Source organism: Syngnathus floridae, chromosome 20 (genome assembly GCF_059516105.1).
Source record: "Syngnathus floridae isolate MCC-2025c chromosome 20, RoL_Sflo_1.0, whole genome shotgun sequence".
NCBI classification, from domain to species: Eukaryota; Metazoa; Chordata; class Actinopteri; order Syngnathiformes; family Syngnathidae; genus Syngnathus; species Syngnathus floridae.
The window spans coordinates 225,171-244,803 of record NC_142432.1 but is presented as its reverse complement, the minus strand read 5'-3'; the positions used below and the strand labels follow the sequence as shown (position 1 = coordinate 244,803).

Below are 19,633 nucleotides of genomic sequence, written 5' to 3'. Positions count from 1 at the left end.
TCTGTAACCGGGCCGAGGTGTCGCTACCTGCTTCAGATGAGCTTCTTGCGGTAGGTGGACCTGCAGAGTGGACACGCGGGACTGCGGTCCGCCACGAAGGCCTCCAAGGCATCCAGGCAGACTTGGTGGAAGAGGTGCGAGCAGGACAGGAGCACCGAGCGCCGCCGATGGAGCCGGAAGGCGGACGACCCCGGCGCCGCCCCCGGGTGGCACAGCGCCGTCAGGCAGATGGGGCAGTCGCCGGCCCCTCGCTGGCTCACCTGAAAACAGGCAGGCGGGCGGGCAGGCACAAGCACACGTGTTGGCTCAATGAAATATGGTTTTTGTGGGTTTCCTTTTTCTTTCTTTCTTTCTTTCTTTCTTTCTTTCTTTCTTTCTTTCTTTCTTTCTTTCTTTCTTTCTTTCTTTCTCTTTCTGTCTCTTTCTTTCTCCCCTCACCTGACGCTGTATGCGCTCCCAGTCGTCGTCGGCGGCGGCGGCGTCCTCCTCCTCCCGAGGCTCGGCGACGCGCTTTTCTCTCTCCGGCTGCCGGAACACTCGGCGGCTCGATGACAGCGAGCGGTCGATATCGCTGAGAAAAGCTTCGGCGTCGGTGCGACAGCGTCGCACCAAGCTGTCGCTCAGCTCCTGCAGCTGATGACAAGAAAGCATTTGATCGGCACGACCGGCAAATCGTCATACGCCGTGCGGCGCCGTGTGTTCCAGCCGAGACTAATGACGTGGATTTGCGTATTGCCATGAAGGACGACTAATGGGAAGAGACTGGCGGGAGACATGGAAACACACAGTCACGCCGTCGATTGGAATACACGCCAATTGATCATCATTCAATGTGCTGCAAAAGTGTCAGTCACCAAGACAACCCAGCAAACTGCTCTGTGATGAATTCCACTGACCATCCACGAGAACATTTTAGGGGCAAAGGTCATACGTAGAGCCTTGCTGCGTTGACTCGGGATTGGAAAAAGTCAGATTTGTATTCTCAAGACGCTTATTGGCCATTTCCTTTGACACGCTTGCTGGATCGCCAGGGAAAGGCTCGCGCAGGGCCCGGCCCGGCCCGGCCCAGCCCGGCACCGACACGCCTGTTTGCATTTCAGTCAGCTAAGCAAACGGGATCCCGGCCCGCTCCGCTCTGCTCCGCCCCGCCGCGCCCCGCCCCCACCAATCACCCACCCGATGACCTGTCAGTGGCGTGTTCTTGAAGATCATCCCTAACGTGACAAAAGATACGAGAATCGCATGTCCACCCACACCACGGCTGAATCACATCGGTGACTGACGGGCAAGGAGGAGTCGCTGGGCGGGGGGGCCTAATGTGTCACGGCCCACTTAACTGAGTCAGTAAATGCCGGAGTTTAACAAGAGGGCCACGCCAGGGACAGTCCTCGTCCACTTGTCACTCGCGCTCGGTCTGCCACTTCCATGTGCCCTGTTGGTTACGTGTGGAGTCGTACCAAACCCTGTCTGGAAAGTAGGCCTGACTTTTCAAAAATGTGATTTTCTTAACCGCGTCAATCGACAAGTACGCGCCTCCGAGGCCCCGGTGGAGTTCACTAGGTGGCAATGTTCCCTTGTTGCTATGAGGCACCTTGAAGACCAAGCCGTCATTCAACACGGGTCAGAATGTGACCCGCACGCGGCTCCCTGGGCCAAGTATCCAAACACTACAGTCGACACCCACACACACACACACACACACAAGGCATTAATCGATGAAGGAACGGCAGACCCAAACAAGCGCGGGAGGGAGGCATTGTGCTTTTGTCAGGAATGTTCACACTGTTTGACACAACACACAAAAACTCTCTCCGTATTAGTGAACAAACATGGAGGAGTTCACAAAGCATCAAAGGGGCTCCAGAAGGTGAAGGCAGGTGAAGGTGTGCGTGCGTGCGTGCGTGCGTGCGTGCGTGCGTGTACTTGGGGTCAGAGAGTCTGTCTGTGATGCAACATTTGTCCATGGTGAAATCAAGTTCCTTATTTCGAATGCATCGACGTGTCCCATAAGAAAAGCGATTGTGACCATGTCATCCAAATCTCACCTTGGCCTCGAAGAATTTGCGCCGGAGACGCTTGTCTTTCGGGCAGACGGTTCTCCGAATGTTCTCGTAGCGCTTGCGGGCCACGTAGCCTCGCCAGAAGGCTTGAATTCTGAACATAGAGTCACATCACCAACTCTTCGCGCAAGTTGACAGGTAAGCAATCTCACCAGAGGAGATGAATCACCTGGTGGCGCAGCGGTTTCGGAAGAGGCGCGCGGCCTCGTGGATGACTCGCGTTTGGTACGCTTCCCGGCGGCACATGGGGCAGCGTTTGCGGCCGGAGAAGCTCTCGAAGGCCCGCAGGCAGCTTTTGTGGAAGACGTGCGAGCACGACAGCAACACCTAACCAGACCAACAGTGGCTCTAAAAAGTCTCCAAATGGAAAAGAAACAAAGACAACTACCTGAGGCAGAAGGCAGAAGGCCTCTCTGCATATGGCGCAAGGCTGCTCGGATTCCCGGCGCTGGAGCCACCTGGCCTTCACCGCAGTCCACTCATCTTCGCTCAGCCTCTCCGGGGGCAAGGCCACCAAGCCCATCCTCTGAGCTGGCCAGCCAACCCAAAAATGACACATTGGCTCCAATTGTAGAGGTTAGGTTGGGTTTGTTTTTTGGTTTTGTTTTGGTTTTCATTCCTAGCAAGCCACCTACCTAACGTTGGAGGCGGCGGCGCGGGATCCAGCACATACTCTCGCTCTTCCCCGAGGCACCGAGGAACATCCTTTCGGATCCCTCTCTCTTTTGCGCGATGAAGTGCGTGCGCTTTGCTCCTGAATGTCAACAGCGGGTCCAGAAGTGAAAGGTTGGCTTCCAGAAGGTTCCTGGTGATGTGATCCTGAAGGGCCACCGAGGTGATCACCAACCTGCTGCTTACTTTGGAATCCTGTCAAATAGAGAAACATTTGCAAGCTCACCTTCAAACCTCCAGCCAGCCAGCCAGCCAGCCAGCCAGCCAGCCAGCCAGCCAGCCAGCCAGCCAGCCAGCCAGCCATTTGATATACTGCTCATCCTCAACAGCAAACATTTCAGTAAGAAATAAGAAAGTCACACCGAAAATGATGACTGATTCAAGAAGTTGATCGCTCAATGGTTTCAGCAGTATTCCAAACTTTATATTGATCACAGGAAAATGATACTTGCATCACGTCTGATATGACGGAAATTCGACGCATGTTGCATCGTATTTATGGAATGCACCCAAGGGGAACAAACAAACAAACAAACAAACAAACACTGGCGGTTCAGAGTATCCAACATATTTGTTTAAAGCTAAAGTTTTAGTAGCAATCCACAAACACGCGAGGCTTTTTCAACCACTTGTTCAAACTTTTCATTTGTTTTCCCTACAAAATCATTTGGAGGTAAAAGCCAAACCAACCTTCCTCATTGCCATTCTATCAGCGCAGAGTTTGGAGCGGTTGCTAGGTATCCATCCCTTTGTCACGCTTTCCCCGCTTCTGATTAGCTGAGCCCAAGAGAAAGCACTTTCAAAATAAAAGAGTCCAAAATCAAAGAATAAGACGGTCGAACTGGGACACTTTTCACGCTATATAAATATTTCAATCATTATGAATGAATTAATTTAGAGTATGAACTGTCATACAATCAATCGGTATGGAGTTATGTGGAGCGTATATCCATTGATATTTTCATAATCAATACGTATTGGAGAACGTTTCTTTGTAAGTGAGCAAAATTCTGCATCATATCAAGCAGTGAGCTATTCTCCCCTCGTGTATGTATTTTGGATTTGTAGAAATGAATGCCGTCGTTTGGTACTCGGTGCCATGTCTCGATAATGATTGCTTGATTGTCAGGCAGGTGTCAGTGCATAGTTGGAACCTGACCAAAGGGGGCTGGCTGGGCAATGTGACTCACCCGGCCAGCTGTCGTCAGAACAAAGCTAAGCTGCTCATACCTGCGCAGTGAGCTCAGGGATCCCTCCCAGGTCACCTTCGCATTGGAGAAAAAAATCGAAATAATAATCAAAACTCATACACACTAAAAGCGTCCGCCGCGGCGGCAGCGGCGGCAGCAGCAGCAGCAGTTACGGCCCCACCCCTACCAAAAAGCTCTTGATGAAAAGTTTGCTCAATATCGAGTGAGAGCGGCGTGCCACCTTTTTTTGAAACACTTTGCAGCCTTGATTGACGCTGCGTGCGCTGCGCTGCGCTGCGCTGCTGATGTGCTCAGGCGCAAGACGGCTAACGGTGAGGCCTGTCAATCCGTGCAGCCGTCCTAAGAAAACAAAAGCCGAGACGCCACGCACGCACGCACGCACGCACGCACGCACGCACGCACGCACGCAGGCACGCACGCACGCAGGCACGCACGCACGCACGCACGCACGCGGGCGAAGGAAAGCGGCGAGCTTCTCAAGAGGCTGCCGCATTCTTGAGATTAGGGCAAGAAAAACGGAGACCACTGGCGCTAATGCCGCAGACAAAGGCGCGGAACAATTTATTAGCAAAGAATTCCAGCCCAGGGCTCAATCAAAGGCCTCGACGTCCAACCCTGCCAGACTTGGGGCTTTGGCTTGTTGTTTTAAGTAAATAATCACGCTTAAAAGATATGACGAAGATGGGGCTCAAGACCCCTCCTGCATTCTTCCAACTGTCATCAGAATGGATTTCAGTGTGTGCTTTTATTTTCAACAGCCAGCGTGTTTGTCTTTAGCGTTTTTAAAGGGCTTTTTATTTAACTTTCTCCCCCCCCCCCCCCCCCCCGCATCTCTTAACCTGATCTTTGGTATTTCTCAAGACGGCTCACCTTGACGTGTAAAGAGCTGATGACGTAAAAAAAAAAACCCATCTTAGACAAATATAAAGCGTTAGAATAGCACAACATGGATGCTACTCATTAGCCCATGCCAGCTCACTTAAAGGCCTTATGTCGGTTTTAAAGTTTGTAGTTTGAACGAATTGCTCTTTTTCCACAATCATCATTCTGATTGTTGTCAGGCGAGTCCTCGCGCCGAGATATAGATGCGAGAGGGCAGCCTGTAACGGCTAATGAACAATTATGTCAGCCAGCCGGAGAGATGAGCAGGCGGCCAATCGGTAAATCCAATTATTTTATGACTTGACCTATAATGCCTCCCCTAACATGACTTTAATGGCTCACGTGGAGTCCCGACTCCAGTCTGCGTCTATAAAAGAAGCGCGTGGCGCGGCGCAGCGCGGCGCGGCGCTGTGCTGTCATTAGCGCACCTCGCCGGCTTCTCGGCCAGACGGAGCAATCGCCCACCCGATCGCCCGCCCGCCCGCCCGCCCGATGACGAGACGAGACGAGACGTGTCCTTTTGTAAATGAAATACAAATCAGCCGGCAGGCTTTTGGCTTGGACTTCATTTACTAAGTGCTACATTACCTCATAGGTTGGACCTAACAATGGATTTGCTATAAATCGGCGCTGGCTGGGTTGAAATGACGGAGGGGCTCACATATCACAAAATGTGCCAGCGCTTATTAGCACTTGAGAACTTATTGATCCGGCGTGATTAATATCAGCGGGGGAGGGCAGACGCAATTAGGTCCGCTTTGTGCTGACTGCTGCTGGACCCGAGCGAGCAACCGAGCGACCGGCCGAGCGAGCGAGCGAGCGAGCGACGCTGCGTGAGGGTCACCCGTGCCAGGAGTGAACCACCATTGCGCGTCAGCAAAAAGCAGCAAATCACCTCACAGCGCTCCCTCCACCTGCCACTTGGAAACATCGCAACCGGAAAGAAGCTGTCGGTAACTAGAAAGATAGTCAAGTACGGTCGTTCCAAAAGTGGCCATGGATTTTGGATGAAGGCAACGACGTCGGGAAAGCACGGATTCATTCTGGCAGCCAGACATTTGTCACGTCAACGCATTGCGGGCCGCCGCGATGAACGCCGGCCGGCCGGCCACCCGCCCGCCCGCCCTTCCTCCCTACGTGGCAGCCATCTTTCTCCGTAATGGACAATAATTGAGCCGAATCCATCAGGATTGCTGGAAATAGGCCCGCGTAATGGCCGTAAATTGTCGGTTGCCCACCCGCAGAGCGACTTCCTGCCTGCGTGGCTGGCTGGCTGGCGATTCCTTCCGACTTCACGCTGCTTCTGCAACAATGCGCCGAGCATCAATCCAATCATAACTTTTAAGCTCCTACGTACGGAGGTTTGGAAAGAAATGACCTACATGTCTCATTTGAAAAACAACCTTGCCCGTTTCAAATATCAGATCAGGATAAAAAAATAGACGTCAGGCATGTCACGGATCGATCGGATGGAGCAGGGCGACCAAGTGCAGCTTGGACCAGCTTGGTTTATTGGAGGAAACAACTAAGACTCGGCAGACTGACATAACTCTCTAACAAAACCAACAACAGGACTGACCGACAAAGACGTGAAACAAAAACACGCGAAGAAGCCGCCGCCGCCGACGACGACACACACAATGACCCGAGGGGGTGTGAGGGGCAGACAGGACTTATATACACGACAGGTAACAAGAGGCAGGCGACTGTGATTACATTGATTGTGAGGCAACACGGGAGGGGAGGGGAGGGGAGAGCACGCAGACGCAAACCAAGACATGGTAGCACAGCTGAGACGTGACAAGGCATTTTTTCAAATTTTGCAAAATAAATCAATTGTACGCTCCAACCACAATATAGCCCTGGCGTCATAATAATTACAGAACATCCACAGCATATACGTAATCCCCCCACCACCATCTATTTATGTCCCCCCCCCGGTAATGAGATGTTGCTGCAAATGTGGCTTTTTTTTTGTCCCGCGGCGCAAAATCATTTTGTTAAGTGTAAGCTTGAAACTTAGTGATGTTTAATTGTCAAGCACTTAATTGCCTCCCGCCCACCCGCATCAAGGTGACGACAGACGAGTGGAACTCGTATAGCTTCATTTGATGAAAACAACATCGCCCCCCCCCCCCCCCCCATCCCAATACTATTTTCATAACATGAGAACTATTCTCAGCAGAAGAAGGCATTTTTTTTTCTTGTGTGTATTTTGACACGAGAAGCTGACAGGAAAAAAAACAGTGAGCTGCCTCAGCTGTGAAAGGCAACATGTCACACAAGCAGCAAACTATTTACCCGCCAACCTTTGAACTGTCACTTGTGCGATGAGGAAAAAAAAGAAAAGCAAAACAAGATGGCGTGTCAGCAGACACCTCAAAGGTCGCGTGAGGTGGGAACATTTTCACGGAATCTCTCCCCTGACCACGCAGGCGTGATTACGGGCGCCTTGGCTGTACTGCTCAAGTGCGCAAGCACACGCCCGCACGCACGCACGCACGCACGCCTTCAAAAGGAGATAATACCCCCCCCCCCCAAAAAAAAAGCAAATGCAGACACATCGAGCCTCGCCTCGGCCTGGCCTTCAAAGCTTAATTATACCTGTTGGCGTGCTGAGAGACACTTCACACAACCTAGTGATTAATAAAGAAACGGCGGCCCCCTGACAAGTCGCTGCTCATCGCCCACCACTCGGCGCTTGGCTGAATCAAAGTGTATCAAACGCAAATCATGTTGCACACCACGGGAGCAGCTCCAGCTGTCCAGCTTGAATGAGAGCATCTCGCCGAGCTTTCATCTTGTAGCGGGCAGGCCCCAGATCACTCGGCAGCGTCGCCCTCGCTCCCTCCCTCCCTCGCCCTCGCCCTCACCGCCGCCGCCGTTTAGTAAACAGGCACGGCCCAGCGATGAGGTTACCAAATACTGCAGCTCGCCGAAGGAAGGAAGGCGGTGTTGTCGAGGAGAAGCGCCGGCCGAGCAGATTCATTTCTGCGTCCAAGCCATTTTTCCACATGACCATGTTTGTTGAGTCACACTTTTGGTATTTCCTAAGCCCGCTCCTCACTTTTAAGCCGCTTTAGCCAAACAAATGTGCTTGAGACTTAATCATTCCACTCAAACAAGTTGCTATTGTTTGACGTGGGGTTTTTTTTTTGGGGGGGGGGGTTGGCGCCGGGGGCACGGGCGACTCCGAAGGAAGGCCCCGTTTAAAAAGGTGACGGCGCCGATTGATATTTTCCTCAAAGTTTCACGCCTTCGTGGCTTAGCTAATGACGAGATGCAACGATGGTCGTTTTGACGTAAAGCTGTCAGGCAGCGCTCAATCAAGTTGCGTTGGGGGCTCTGGCGGCGCGACGCGAGATTTATGACAACGTGGGCTCCTTCCCATTTGTTCTCATCATTTGTGTCTTCTTTGTTCAGAAATCAGGAAAACAAATATGTACTCATTCTAATATGTAAAGTGACAAAGGTTTTCTTTTCAAAGTCTCATCTTCTAATCTCTGCTTTTAATGTGGTCTTTCATTAAGATGAACTTAAACACATAGCCAGGGCTGTAATTTCTTTTTACATGTTAAGGCAAAAAGAAAAGAGACAGAGAGAGAGAGTGAGAGAGAGAGAGAAAAAAAATCCCCTCCAGTATTATGATATCAAATGGCTGAACTTCAGTGGGCGCTGCAGCAGCGGCCGGCAGCCATCTTGTCTCTCACGGTGTTATTAAACGGCGTAATCATAGACGAACGGACAGACGGCGTGGATGAGAACCACTGGCGTTCTTTGAAATGGTTGAGCCTAAGTGTGCGTGTACCTGGGAGTTGTCTATTTTTAGCGCAATCTGTGTCACATCTATTTGCGTGATGCTTTGATGTTGGATGAAAATAGCGGAAAGACAAATCGTCTTTCATAACTTGAAATCTTGCGGGAAGACCAAAGCGCCTTCTCCGTAAACAGAGGTGGCTGTGTGTGTGTGTGTGTGTGTGTGTGTGTGTGTGTGTGTGTGTGTGTGTGTGTGTGTGTGTGTGCGTGTGTGCCACAGCTGGGCCTGGACAAACTGGCCCCCTTGACCTTTCAACTCCACTGTCCGGCTTTCCCGCTCCCCTCTGTAAGGCAAACATGCCGAGGAAATTCCAAGGAGATTACGGTGACCACTGGGGGAATGCGAGAAACAAACGCTAGGTGGCTAACTAGCTCGTTAGCGCGCTTGCTTTGCTAACACTCGTTCATTAAAAGTGGCAAAATATTTGTTTGGATTTGTTGCAACTTGCATTTGGGAAAGTGACGCGAGGTGGCTAACTAGCTCATTAGCACACGTACGGACATTGAAAAGTTGCACCCAGATGCTAGGTGGCTAGCTAGCTATGCGTTCTGCCGAGCAGCTAACAGGTAGTCAGATCAAAAGAGAATCCCAGGTTGAAATTTCCAATTTTCTTGTTTGCATTGAACTGTGCGTGGGACGGCAGCTCAGCAGCGAAATAAGAGGAGACGAGTCATTTGCAAAATCATCACTTGCGATAGATAGCCCGCAGCTATACAGGCAGCGAAGGGGGCGGGGCACTTATCGGGAGTTCCGCTTCTTGTAGCGAGCGCAATGTGAATTTGAGAGCCATTTAGCAGATGATTGCTGGTTTTTGCTTTGTTTGTTTGCTTGCTTGCTTGCTTGCTTGCTTGCTTGCTTGCTTAATGAATCATTTTTGAAGGCGCGCCTCACAATGCTGATTAACGGAACATTTCCCTTTTGTGGGCGTCGCACAAAGGTCGACCCATTCAGTCATTCCTTTTTTTCTCCCGTGTTGCAATTTACTCACTGAATTAGAGAAAAGTGTCTCAGGGCCCAATTATCATGCGGCAAGGAGGTGGTGAGGTGTGCGTTGGGGGGCTCTGTGAGATACTTGAGCCTTTTGAGCGGCCCTGCCTTGTTTCTCCTTGAGAGACTCGTGTTTTGGCACACAAAAGGAGGATCTTCAGAGATATGCCAAGAGTCTGGAGAGCGTGTTTGCCGGACCCGTGAAGAGAGCCCTTTAACGGCCCGGTGGGACAATGGCGCATGGGCACCGGCCGCGCTCTACTTTGTCCGCGCCAAGCATTTCACACGCACCCGGGGCAACACGGAGCGCAAACATTAGGATTGGGGGGAGCGGAGGGGGGGAGGTACGGTTTGAAAAGGCCTCTTTTTCATCTTTGTCGCCCAATCGGCGACCACGGCGTCTTATGTTTGCAAGCCCTCGCCTCATTTATTCTGACTTAGAGCATCCGCTTTTGTGGCTTTGCTAATCTTTTTTTATCTTTTTTTTCTTTGTCAAATTATCTTCAATTCAAAAGGGAAAGGGGAGATCCCGGACATCGTTAGAAGAGTTATATATTTTGAATCATGAAAATATATAGTATTTGGGGGGGATTAGGGTTTTCAGTCTTTTAGATATTTCTTCATATATATATGTATATTTTAATATTAAAAAGTGAATGAAATCCCAATTTTGTTTTCATTCATTTTTGAAAAGAATGAAAATAAGAATAAAATATTTGTTCTTCATAACAAAAGGTCTTTTTTGCTATATTTGGGGAATAATATGCATTTTTAAGCACTAAATGATCTTTTCTGTTCAGCTTATCATTGAAGAGAAAAAGTGTTTTTGGTTGCATTTGAACGTGGTGACACACATTCCGTCGTAACAGTGAGCGTGATCGCGCGCGACAACACGCATCGATCACGCACGCACGCACGCACGCACGCACGCGACCGCCATAACTACTTTGTTATGGTGCTGCTGCTGCTGCTGCTGCTGCTGCTAAGTGTTAAATATTAACCCCGCGCACGGGCTGCAAACATTCCTCGGAGCTGGCGCTCCAGTCCACCTGCGGGACGCCACGCCAACTTCCTGAAGCTCGACATTGTGGGAAGGAACTCCATGAGCGACACCTTTCCTAAATGAGCCTGGGCGATACCGCAACAGGAAGTAGAAACCTACCCAAATAAAAGCACCAAACACACAGTGCCGTGATGAAGACATGGGACACTAAATGCGTGTGTGTGTAATCGTAAAGAGAAGATGCAGATTAATGCCACCAAGATGTGTTCCGCTGCTGCTGAGGAGAGCATAAATGGGTGGAGGGAGGGAGGGAGGGAGGGCGACGTCCAATCCACCCCGAGGAGAGGGGCTGGCTATTCATACGCTTCTTAATATTAGCGTTGTTTGAGAGCTCAGTGTCACAAAAGTGGAATATTACAACAACCAAAATTTAAAAACGGTTTTCATATAAATATGCTTCTTTTTTCTTTTTTTTTGGAAATAATAGCTCGATCACCTGTTCACCAAAATGATGTGATTTTTTTTCTCAATACTAAAGCTGCAAGCTTTTCCTCGGGGGGAAAACGGACTTATTTTGGATTGCGTCGTTTTCATGCTCTTGTTTCCGTTCTCACCAATCGAGAGCAACAGGAAAAAAAAGACAAAAAGCGAAAGTAATTGGGATCTCTTTTGTATCAAAATCCTCTCTGATTTCATTTACTGGCTCTAATCCTCTCCGGGTGAGTGGCCCTTGTTGGAAGCGTCCACAAAGAATCCCGAGTGTCAGTGGGAGCGTCAAATATTGCCCAAAAGTTGAGATGTTGCGGAATGTGTTTGGGGATGATGGCCAGACGCTCCAGACTGTTTTGATTTCCCACTTGAGGGAGAAGGTGAAGAGTAATCCCCCGAGGATTCCCTCCTCTCCAGCTCTTTAGCCGCCATAAGCCACCATTCAACAGGCCCGACCCGACATGGGCTCCATACAAGCGGACCGTATTAGCCCACGATCGGCAGGGAAGGGGGGCTTAATCTGGCTAAAGGGGGTCCCGGACGTGGCGCATTGAAGGACAGAATTCTTAATTAGTCAATTACCTCCCGGACAATGACGTGAATCCTCGCTAAGCTTCCTATCGGCGTTTTTTGGAGCCGACAAATGGCAATGGCTTCTCATGCTGCTATTTTCATATGCTAATCATGCTAATGTTTTCATCGAGAGGCTAACATGCGTCTCCTTGCAGATTGTTTTTCTTCTTTTCGTTGGCTAGCTCTGTATCCAAACGTGAGCGTACAAAAATATCAGCGAGTGACAAACAATAAAAACAATATACGTATAGACTTTGTCTATTGTAAAACGATATTGTTCATTTCTCACGCTGTTTTTCATATCCTGATAATGAGGATGGCGTTCTCATCTAGCATTTGTTTCAGCTAGCGCCTCAACGTTAGAAGCTTTCATTCGTGTCATTTTTGACACATTGATAGGAGTACGCATAGTTAGCTTTTTGAGCTAACACCAGTCAATATATAGACGTATAGAGAGATATTGCATTTTTCTCAATGCAATTTTCCGGACATTTTTGGACATTTTCCGAATATTTGCTCCATTCCAAAGCGCCACGGCGAAGCGTCTGAAGCAGCGCCTGTCGGATAGGCGGCCCGACAATTATCTGGCTGGCTGGCTGGCTGGAGAGGCCTGGCATTGAGTCGGCCGGCGAGAGATCAGAGGAGGGAGGCTCCTCTCCCGAGATCCCAGGTATTAGCGCCACGTCTGAATTAACAGGATGCGCATAGTTTGGCCGACATGTCACGTCTTAGCCGCGCTTGGCTGCGAATTCTTCCGTGAAGCCCCCTTTTCTGCTTCTTTCGCAAGCTCCCAATGAGGCCTTAAGCCCTTCGCCGCAAGATGAATGCTGAGTGCTAAATTAATTTCAGGCATTTTCTTTTGTGCGCTGACAAAAAAAAGGGACGAGCAGGTTGCTCGGCGGCTTCCGCGGCCGTTGACAGACGCGTGTTTGCCCAGGTGTCAGGCCTCCCCGCTCTGCAGACAGCGCGGGGTTTGTCCGCATGGCAAAAAAAAAGGGCCTTAATTGTACACAGCGCCTTCATTCAGGGCGGCTGGGAAAAGAATTCCAAAAAAAGTCAGCGGACGGGGGACTAAATAGCGGCGCCCCTTGTTGAGATGTTGAAACATGCCCCCTGCATTCAAGTGATGCAGCAGCAGCAGCAGCAACGGCGGCAGCAGCAGCAGCGGCAGCAATAAAAGGAAAAGCGTGCATTCAGTGGAAGACCAAAGGAAGATGTGCGCTCAGCGGCCTTTTCATTAGGCACACCTGCTGCTGCTGCACCATTTAACCACCTCCAATACAGGTTCCGCAATGGCTTTGAAAAGGCTTTTCTAAACTGTTCATAAATTGCCATGATTCTTCTCCACAAAGACTCGCTATGTGGCAACTTTGCTGAAATAAGTTTGCACATTTGTATGGCATGATGAATTATGATTTCATTGGATTATTACGCCTTCACCAAGTGCTGGCTGGCTCGCTCGCTCACTCACAATGAGTCCAAAACGATCAAAACTGTGCTTCTTCCACTTTTTGTGGCCTGATCAGTCCAAAATGCCCCCCAAACCGCTGTTTGTCTCACTGTTTGCTTTGCGTGTGCACGTACATACGACGTATTAGGCCGCTTGTTATGTCTGCATTTGGAGCACCGGGCTGAGTGATGGCTGCACAGCCGGCGTCCCTGAACTCCCTCTGGCCTTTTTTCCGCCCAGCAAATTGAAGCATTTTGGCCCAAGATGGCGCCGATGGGCACCCGCCAAGCGAGCCAGGCCGCACCATTGCTTTCGAGCCTTGTCTGTCTGCTCTTGCTGTCGGTGGAATTATAGCATGCTGCTATTAGCGTGTTCACCCAAATGCTAATGTTAGTCACTCGCAGGTCGGGAGGGAGTGTCGCGGCTTGGGAACAAAACATCTCGAAGGAGGTCGTGTGCTCACACGCTAACACGTCTGCAAGTTTATATTTGCCTCTTTCCAGTTGATATAAGGGATCCCCGAGTAAGACGGCGGGAGAAATCCAGCGACTTGAAAGAGTTCCGGGACAAAAAAGGGCGGAGGTGTTTCGGGATCGGTTTTTCCACCGGCTGGGAAAGGAATCGGAATCCTTTGCCGCTTAATTTGCCGGCCGCCTTTTTTTGCCTTTCTTTTTTGAAATACTCGCGCACGGTTTTGTTTTTCTAAGCCGCCAACACAACAAAGTGCGGCGGGGCCATCAGCACCTTAAGCGAGTAAAAGCATTTGGCTTTTATGAGCTAAAGCCGCCTCCTATTTGCTTTGCCACAATAGGGAAAAAGGACGTTTTAAAACAAGTGTGTGTGTGTGTGTGTGTGTCTGTGTGTGCAGGTTGACATGAAAGAGCCGCGCAAATGAATTGAATGTTGTTGTTTTTTCCACTGAAGAAGGAGGAGGAGGAAAGGAGAGGAAAGGAAAGGAGGGCCGATGGGATCTGAAGGCCTCGTTTTCCCACAAGCCTCGGCGCAGGTGATTCATCACGGCGCTCTGTCAAAGGAGCTTTCCACAACATGACACGAACAATGACGCTGTGATTGCGAGCGCGGCCGGCGGAGCCCTCGATTGAAAGATACGTATCAGCCGTACGCTCGCATCCGCACACGACGGAGGAGGAGGAGGAGGACGACGAAATCTGAATGGGGCAAAAAGTAGCTCACGAGAGAAAGAGAGGGAAGAGCGGTGGAATTATCTACAAACATAAACGCATCGTTTGATAGTCAGCACTCGAGCAGCCGATATCTTTGGAAAAGACTATTGGATTATCAACGACATCCAAATATTAAACAATCATGGTATTTATAGCGTGTACAGAATATCATTTGGTGTGTATCGTTATAACAAAGGGAAATACAGGGGCCTCGGGATGGAGCCCTGAGGACCGCTTGTACGAAAAATTCTCTACATACGATACGTCTGTGATATCAATTCAGCTCAGTCTAAAAAGGGCTTGGATGCTGGCAAATAAGAACTTTTCTTTCTTTCTTTCTTTCTTTCTTTCTTTCTTTCTTTCTTTCTTTCTTTCTTTCTTTCTTTCTTTCTTTCTTTCTTTCTTTCTTTCTTTCTCCGTTCCCAAGCGTTACCTCAGCTCATTACCTCAAATGCTATTTACACTGAGGGACGGGAACTAGCATTACCCCGCAGTCAATATCAGCACTTTAGGCTCGTAAAACGCTGGCCTGTCATTGAGGGGATCTCTAATTGCCAGTGACAACAACTAATATTACGGGGCCGGGCCGGGCCGGGCCGGGCCGACTCTCACTACTTGCAAAAAGCACCTCCTTGCCATTAACTTCATCAAGGAGAGTGCGCAGACATTTTAGTCCATATACACGCGCACAAATGACATACGTATGGCTTCATTTCCTCGCGCTACCAAAAATGCTCAGTCAGTCAAACGGTATCTATGTAATACCTTGGCGGATCAAATTGAATAAAACAGGTCAATATTCATCGCGCCATCACGGGGAGGCAGTTAACCTGTAATTACACCGAGCCAAATATATAATTATCAAAGATGTTCGACGTGTGTCATAAGGAAGGGGGGGGGGGGGGGGGGGGGGCGTGCGAGGACACGTCGGGTGTTATGCAAACACAGGCTTTCCTTGTGACGGCAACATTGGCAACCTCCCGTGATTTCCCAGCCCGCTGCCCAAGAAAAAGCACAATATTCATTATTGAGCGCGTTCCACAGGAAGCCAGATGTGTGATATGGAGGATGGAGACCAAGACGCTCTGTAATTGCTTCTTTCCTGCATGCAGCCCGATGCATGAAAATAAATAAATAAATAAATAAATGAGAGACTATCCCGAGATACACATTTAGAGTGTGAAGCAAAATGGTGAAAAAAAATCTAAATTAGCACCACATTCAAAAGTTATGAAAGGCTGCGGAATTGCAACAATGGAGGCTGAGATGCTTAATTATACCAAATGTGTGCGTGCGTGCGTGCGTGCGTGCGTGCGTGTGTGGTGCGCATGTATAATGATGTAATATCAAAATTGTTTTTATCTCAAGATGAGCATTACATCATTGCAAGCGAGGTGGAGATGAGTGACCCAGCAAAGCGAGAGTCACATGACTCCAAAGGATGGTCCGGGGGCCCCTATCGAGTCATTTGGAATGACAGGTAACAATGTTCATGTCATTCCAAATGTGACTTATCCAGTTTTCTGATGGATGACAGGCTTCATCACAAATGTTCATCAATAGCAAAGCCAATGATACAAAAGGAAGAAAAAAACCCAAGACAAATAACACTGCTCAAAATGACTACAAACAAAGGAAATGTCGCAAATATGATATTTTGCGTATTGTGATTTTCTAGCTGATAGTTGTACCTTGGCCACTAGGGGGCAGTAATACACATACAGAAATACAACTTGGTGAAACAGGTGGTGCATGGAGGATAAAGAATATGTTCCTGCAAATGTTGTTGAATTATTGTCATCGCGCGACATCTAATGAGAGTTTGGAATGCCCCGAGCTAACCAAAACGCATCCTGTCTTCAAAAGACTGGCGCTTCAAAAATGATCATCTGTGTGAACACTTCACAGCGGCCCTTCAAAGGAAAAAAAACACCCAAAAGAAAAGTGTGGCTGACGGTGTGCAGGAGGCCTCCTGTAATTGGGCCACTCCCTCCCTGCCTCCCTCCCTCCCTCCCTCCCTCATGGAAGACTACATCAAAAGATTACAGATTACAATTTCAAGTCAAACATAAGCAGTGATGATCACAAGATGCGCAAGCTCCGGAAAGACAAATTAACATCACAGGAAAGCGCAGTCAAGGCACTCGCTCGGGAGAGCGCTTCGACGTGTGGACGAGCTGCCACGCTGCCACGCTGCCACGCTGCCACGCTGCCACGCTGCCACGCTGCCACGCTCATAATTCACCCGCCGTGACCATCTGACGTCAGCGAGAAGAAACCACATGTGAGCCAGGCGGCCGGACAGTGTGGATGCCGTGTTTAGCGGCGGCAATCCCCCGACCCACAATCACGCAGGCAGGCAGGCGGGCGGGCGGGCGGGCGCCTTGCAATTAAACTGACTTTCTTCTAAGGAAAACAGCCATCCTCAATCATAATCATGAGAAGAAGCCTTCAATTGATAAAAGCACCGTGTCTGCAGGCTAGCTTACACGCGGAGGGAAAAACATCATTAGCCACACACAGCTGGAGAAAAACAAAAATAATGCTCATTTTTCAAATGAATATCTAAACCTGACTGACTAACTGACTCCAATTGATCGATCTGGGTGCGACTCGAGTTGCGGAAAGGCGCAAGCGGGCCGTGACTCATCAGAAACCTTGCTCAGCGTTCCGTCATGACTTGGCAAATAATTGCCAGCTGGGAGGAGGTGCTGGTGGCCAAGTTAACGGCGAGGTTCTGACCTTGTCTGCAGACTACAATAGGAAAGTCACAGCGCCAGTGTGTATGCGTGTGCGTGTGTGTGTGCGCGCGTGTGTGTGTGTGTGTGTGCTGCGTCACACAACAGACCTTCTAAATCATTCGCCACAAATGTTTTAATCTCACAAATTGCTTTCTTTGCTTTTCCGCCCACGAGCGTCTTCCCTCGCTCTCTCTCTCGCTCTCTCTCGCTCTCTCTCGCTCGGAACGGGAGGTGATGTCACCGTCTCATCCTCTTAGCAAGGCACCAGCACGCCGTATATCGTACGGGATGGACGGATGGACGGAAGCGGCACCTAATGGTTCCCAAATCGAATCACGGCGCTCTCTCCCGAGCGAGTCCGACAGCTTCTGACCCAACTCCGGCCGCAGAAACTTGAAAACGCGACATTGAGCTTTTCGACATTGGTCCAGATTGCAAAACGGTTTGACGGCGAGGCCCGAAAAGAGTCGTCGGCTTTCGCTTCGCCACATTTTTGGTTGGCGGCGGCGGCGGCGGCGTCATCGTCTGTGACGAGAGAGCCGCAAAAAAGATTTGCTCACACCTTCCAGATGTACGTCTTTTTTGAAAAGCAGGATCCGTTCGGCGCATACGTATGCTGCCATTCGTCACGTTCGGACTGTCGGCGTGGAGCTCTACACCCGCCGCACGGATCAGCGCCTCTGTAAGGCTCGCCTGGAGCAGCCTCTTGTTCCCCGGCTTTAACATTCCAGGTACACGGAGGAGAGAGACAGAGAGAGAGAGAGAGACAGAGAGAAAAAAAAAAGCCGGGCCTCCTTCCTGTCGCTCGCCTTGTGTGGTGCCGAGTGACACGCGTCCGCTCGTCTCTCAGGCGCGTAATCAATGGGCTAATTGGTGTCGGAGGGTCGGCCGCTGTTGAAGCGTCCCCTCCTCTTTCGTTGGCTCGTTCATCTCTGTCACGCTCGCTGGCGGCATGCTGCATTAGCTGCACACACGTGCACACAAGCAGCAGCGGCCTTTGTTCATCTCTTTCCTCCCCGTGCCATGAATCATACGCAAGGGCGAGGCTCAACGTTAGTTTCCGTCGGGAACCGCCGCCGCCGCCGCCGAAGCTCAGCAAGAGCAAAGTTCGCCTCATCGTCGGTGGCCACACGACAAATAGTTTGCTACGTGCCTTGATGAGATTTCCTTCTGTTGTCTTACAGAGCGTGCCTGAGCTCAATCTTCTCTGGAGAAAAAAAACATACGCTCGTATACTACCTGTATATTAGGGTTGCGCAATCTATCCAGAACAACACATTCGCATATCGCAAATCAACGCTCCATTCTTGTGCAATCGCATGCGCTATCCATATCGAGGTACGGAATATAAAGTTAGCGCCCCAAAAGTGTTTCGAAACGTGAGCCTGCCAAACACGTCCTCAAGCCATGTCGTTCTGCTTTTGACACTACGAATAACAGGGCAATGAGTCGGGAAAAAAAAGCTGCAGGAAGAGAGGAAAAAAAGAGAAAAACACCACGCAAAAGAACAAACGACGTGATTCCTATTCTGCATGCTGCTCAAGTGGGAGGCCCTTTCCACGCGGGGTGCCAATCAAGCCGTGATTAGACATGGCTGATGGCGGCAGGCGGACCTCTCAGCTCTCACTAGTGCTCACCTCTTTTTTTGATTGCGGAAAGAAAAAAAAAAAAAAAAAAAAAAAGGCGACTTCACTTTGACTCTTGCACTCGGGAGGAGCAGAAAGTTAAATTGTGCCCCCAGTGACCCCTATAGGCCCCCCAAATCATCTGTGTGTGTGTGTGAGCGACACACCACACATCCCTGCCTTTTAAGACACTTTGATGGTTTTCTGCTTCCATCGTACGCCTGGACAGAAACGCCAGCGGAAGCTAAGCCCTAGCCCGAGAAGATGTGTCTGCTCTGCCGAGAGTCAGGAGCTCCGGGCAGGCAAGTCATCGAGTCGCTACCTCGTTCGCCTGGGCATTTGCTACGTTCAAAAAGACCAATATGAGTCAGGGCAAAATCTTTTCCGACAAACAGCGCGGTAGAAAAAGGTTCAAAGAAAAAACCAGTGCAGGAATCGGGTTGCATAAGTGTACACCCCCTCTATTGTCTACGTCTATTTTCCAAACGAAATTGAAACTCAGAACCTTTGTGAAATTTCCTCGTACGGTTCATCTGATTTATGTTCATCTACGTTCATCTGAAGAATGTGGCATTTGAACAGGGCTGCGTAGACTTTGCATACCCGTGCAGTCTAAAATGTGAACTATCGGAATATTATCATTGCGGTAATTGCCTCTCCTCCTACGGACCGCTAATGCTCTTAACATAGTTGAGTGCGCTACGCTGAGCCGCAATTAGCATTCACGCTGCAATAAAGACAAAAAGCCTCACGAACCCCGTGCACCCTTTGACACGAAGAAATACCGCGCTCTCCTCTCATTTTCAACGCAATGACCATGGAAATCATCACAACATATCACAACAAGCCTCAGATAGATCGGCATGTGTAACGATGTCCCCTAGTGGCCGTGGGCAACATAGCCGGCCGACCAATGTTTTGCCTTGCTCCTTTTTTCAT

The 19,633-nt window shown here is 49.8% G+C and overlaps 1 protein-coding gene across 9 annotated transcripts in view; it reads right to left on the bottom strand.

Annotated features, from left to right (window-relative positions):
• The window catches only part of rnf32 (ring finger protein 32), a 39,240-nt gene that overhangs the window by 15,857 nt on the left and 3,750 nt on the right, over window positions 1-19,633 (bottom strand). Inside the window, exons 1-9 of one of the 9 annotated variants that reach the window (XM_088362971.1) lie at window positions 3,963-4,284; window positions 3,423-3,528; window positions 2,908-2,927; window positions 2,696-2,814; window positions 2,449-2,591; window positions 2,230-2,387; window positions 2,046-2,154; window positions 439-633; window positions 28-260 (exon numbers count right to left, since the gene is read on the bottom strand). In XM_088362971.1, the coding sequence (XP_088219097.1) occupies window positions 33-260; window positions 439-633; window positions 2,046-2,154; window positions 2,230-2,387; window positions 2,449-2,591; window positions 2,696-2,814; window positions 2,908-2,927; window positions 3,423-3,437 (987 nt within the window). In that variant the 5' untranslated portion in view covers window positions 3,438-3,528; window positions 3,963-4,284 and the 3' untranslated portion in view covers window positions 28-32. Of the gene's footprint in view, window positions 1-27; window positions 261-438; window positions 634-2,045; window positions 2,155-2,229; window positions 2,388-2,448; window positions 2,592-2,695; window positions 2,928-3,422; window positions 3,529-3,962; window positions 4,287-19,633 lie in introns of those variants that run through there. The other 8 variants (XM_088362966.1, XM_088362967.1, XM_088362968.1 and 5 more) reach the window with 8 other exon arrangements.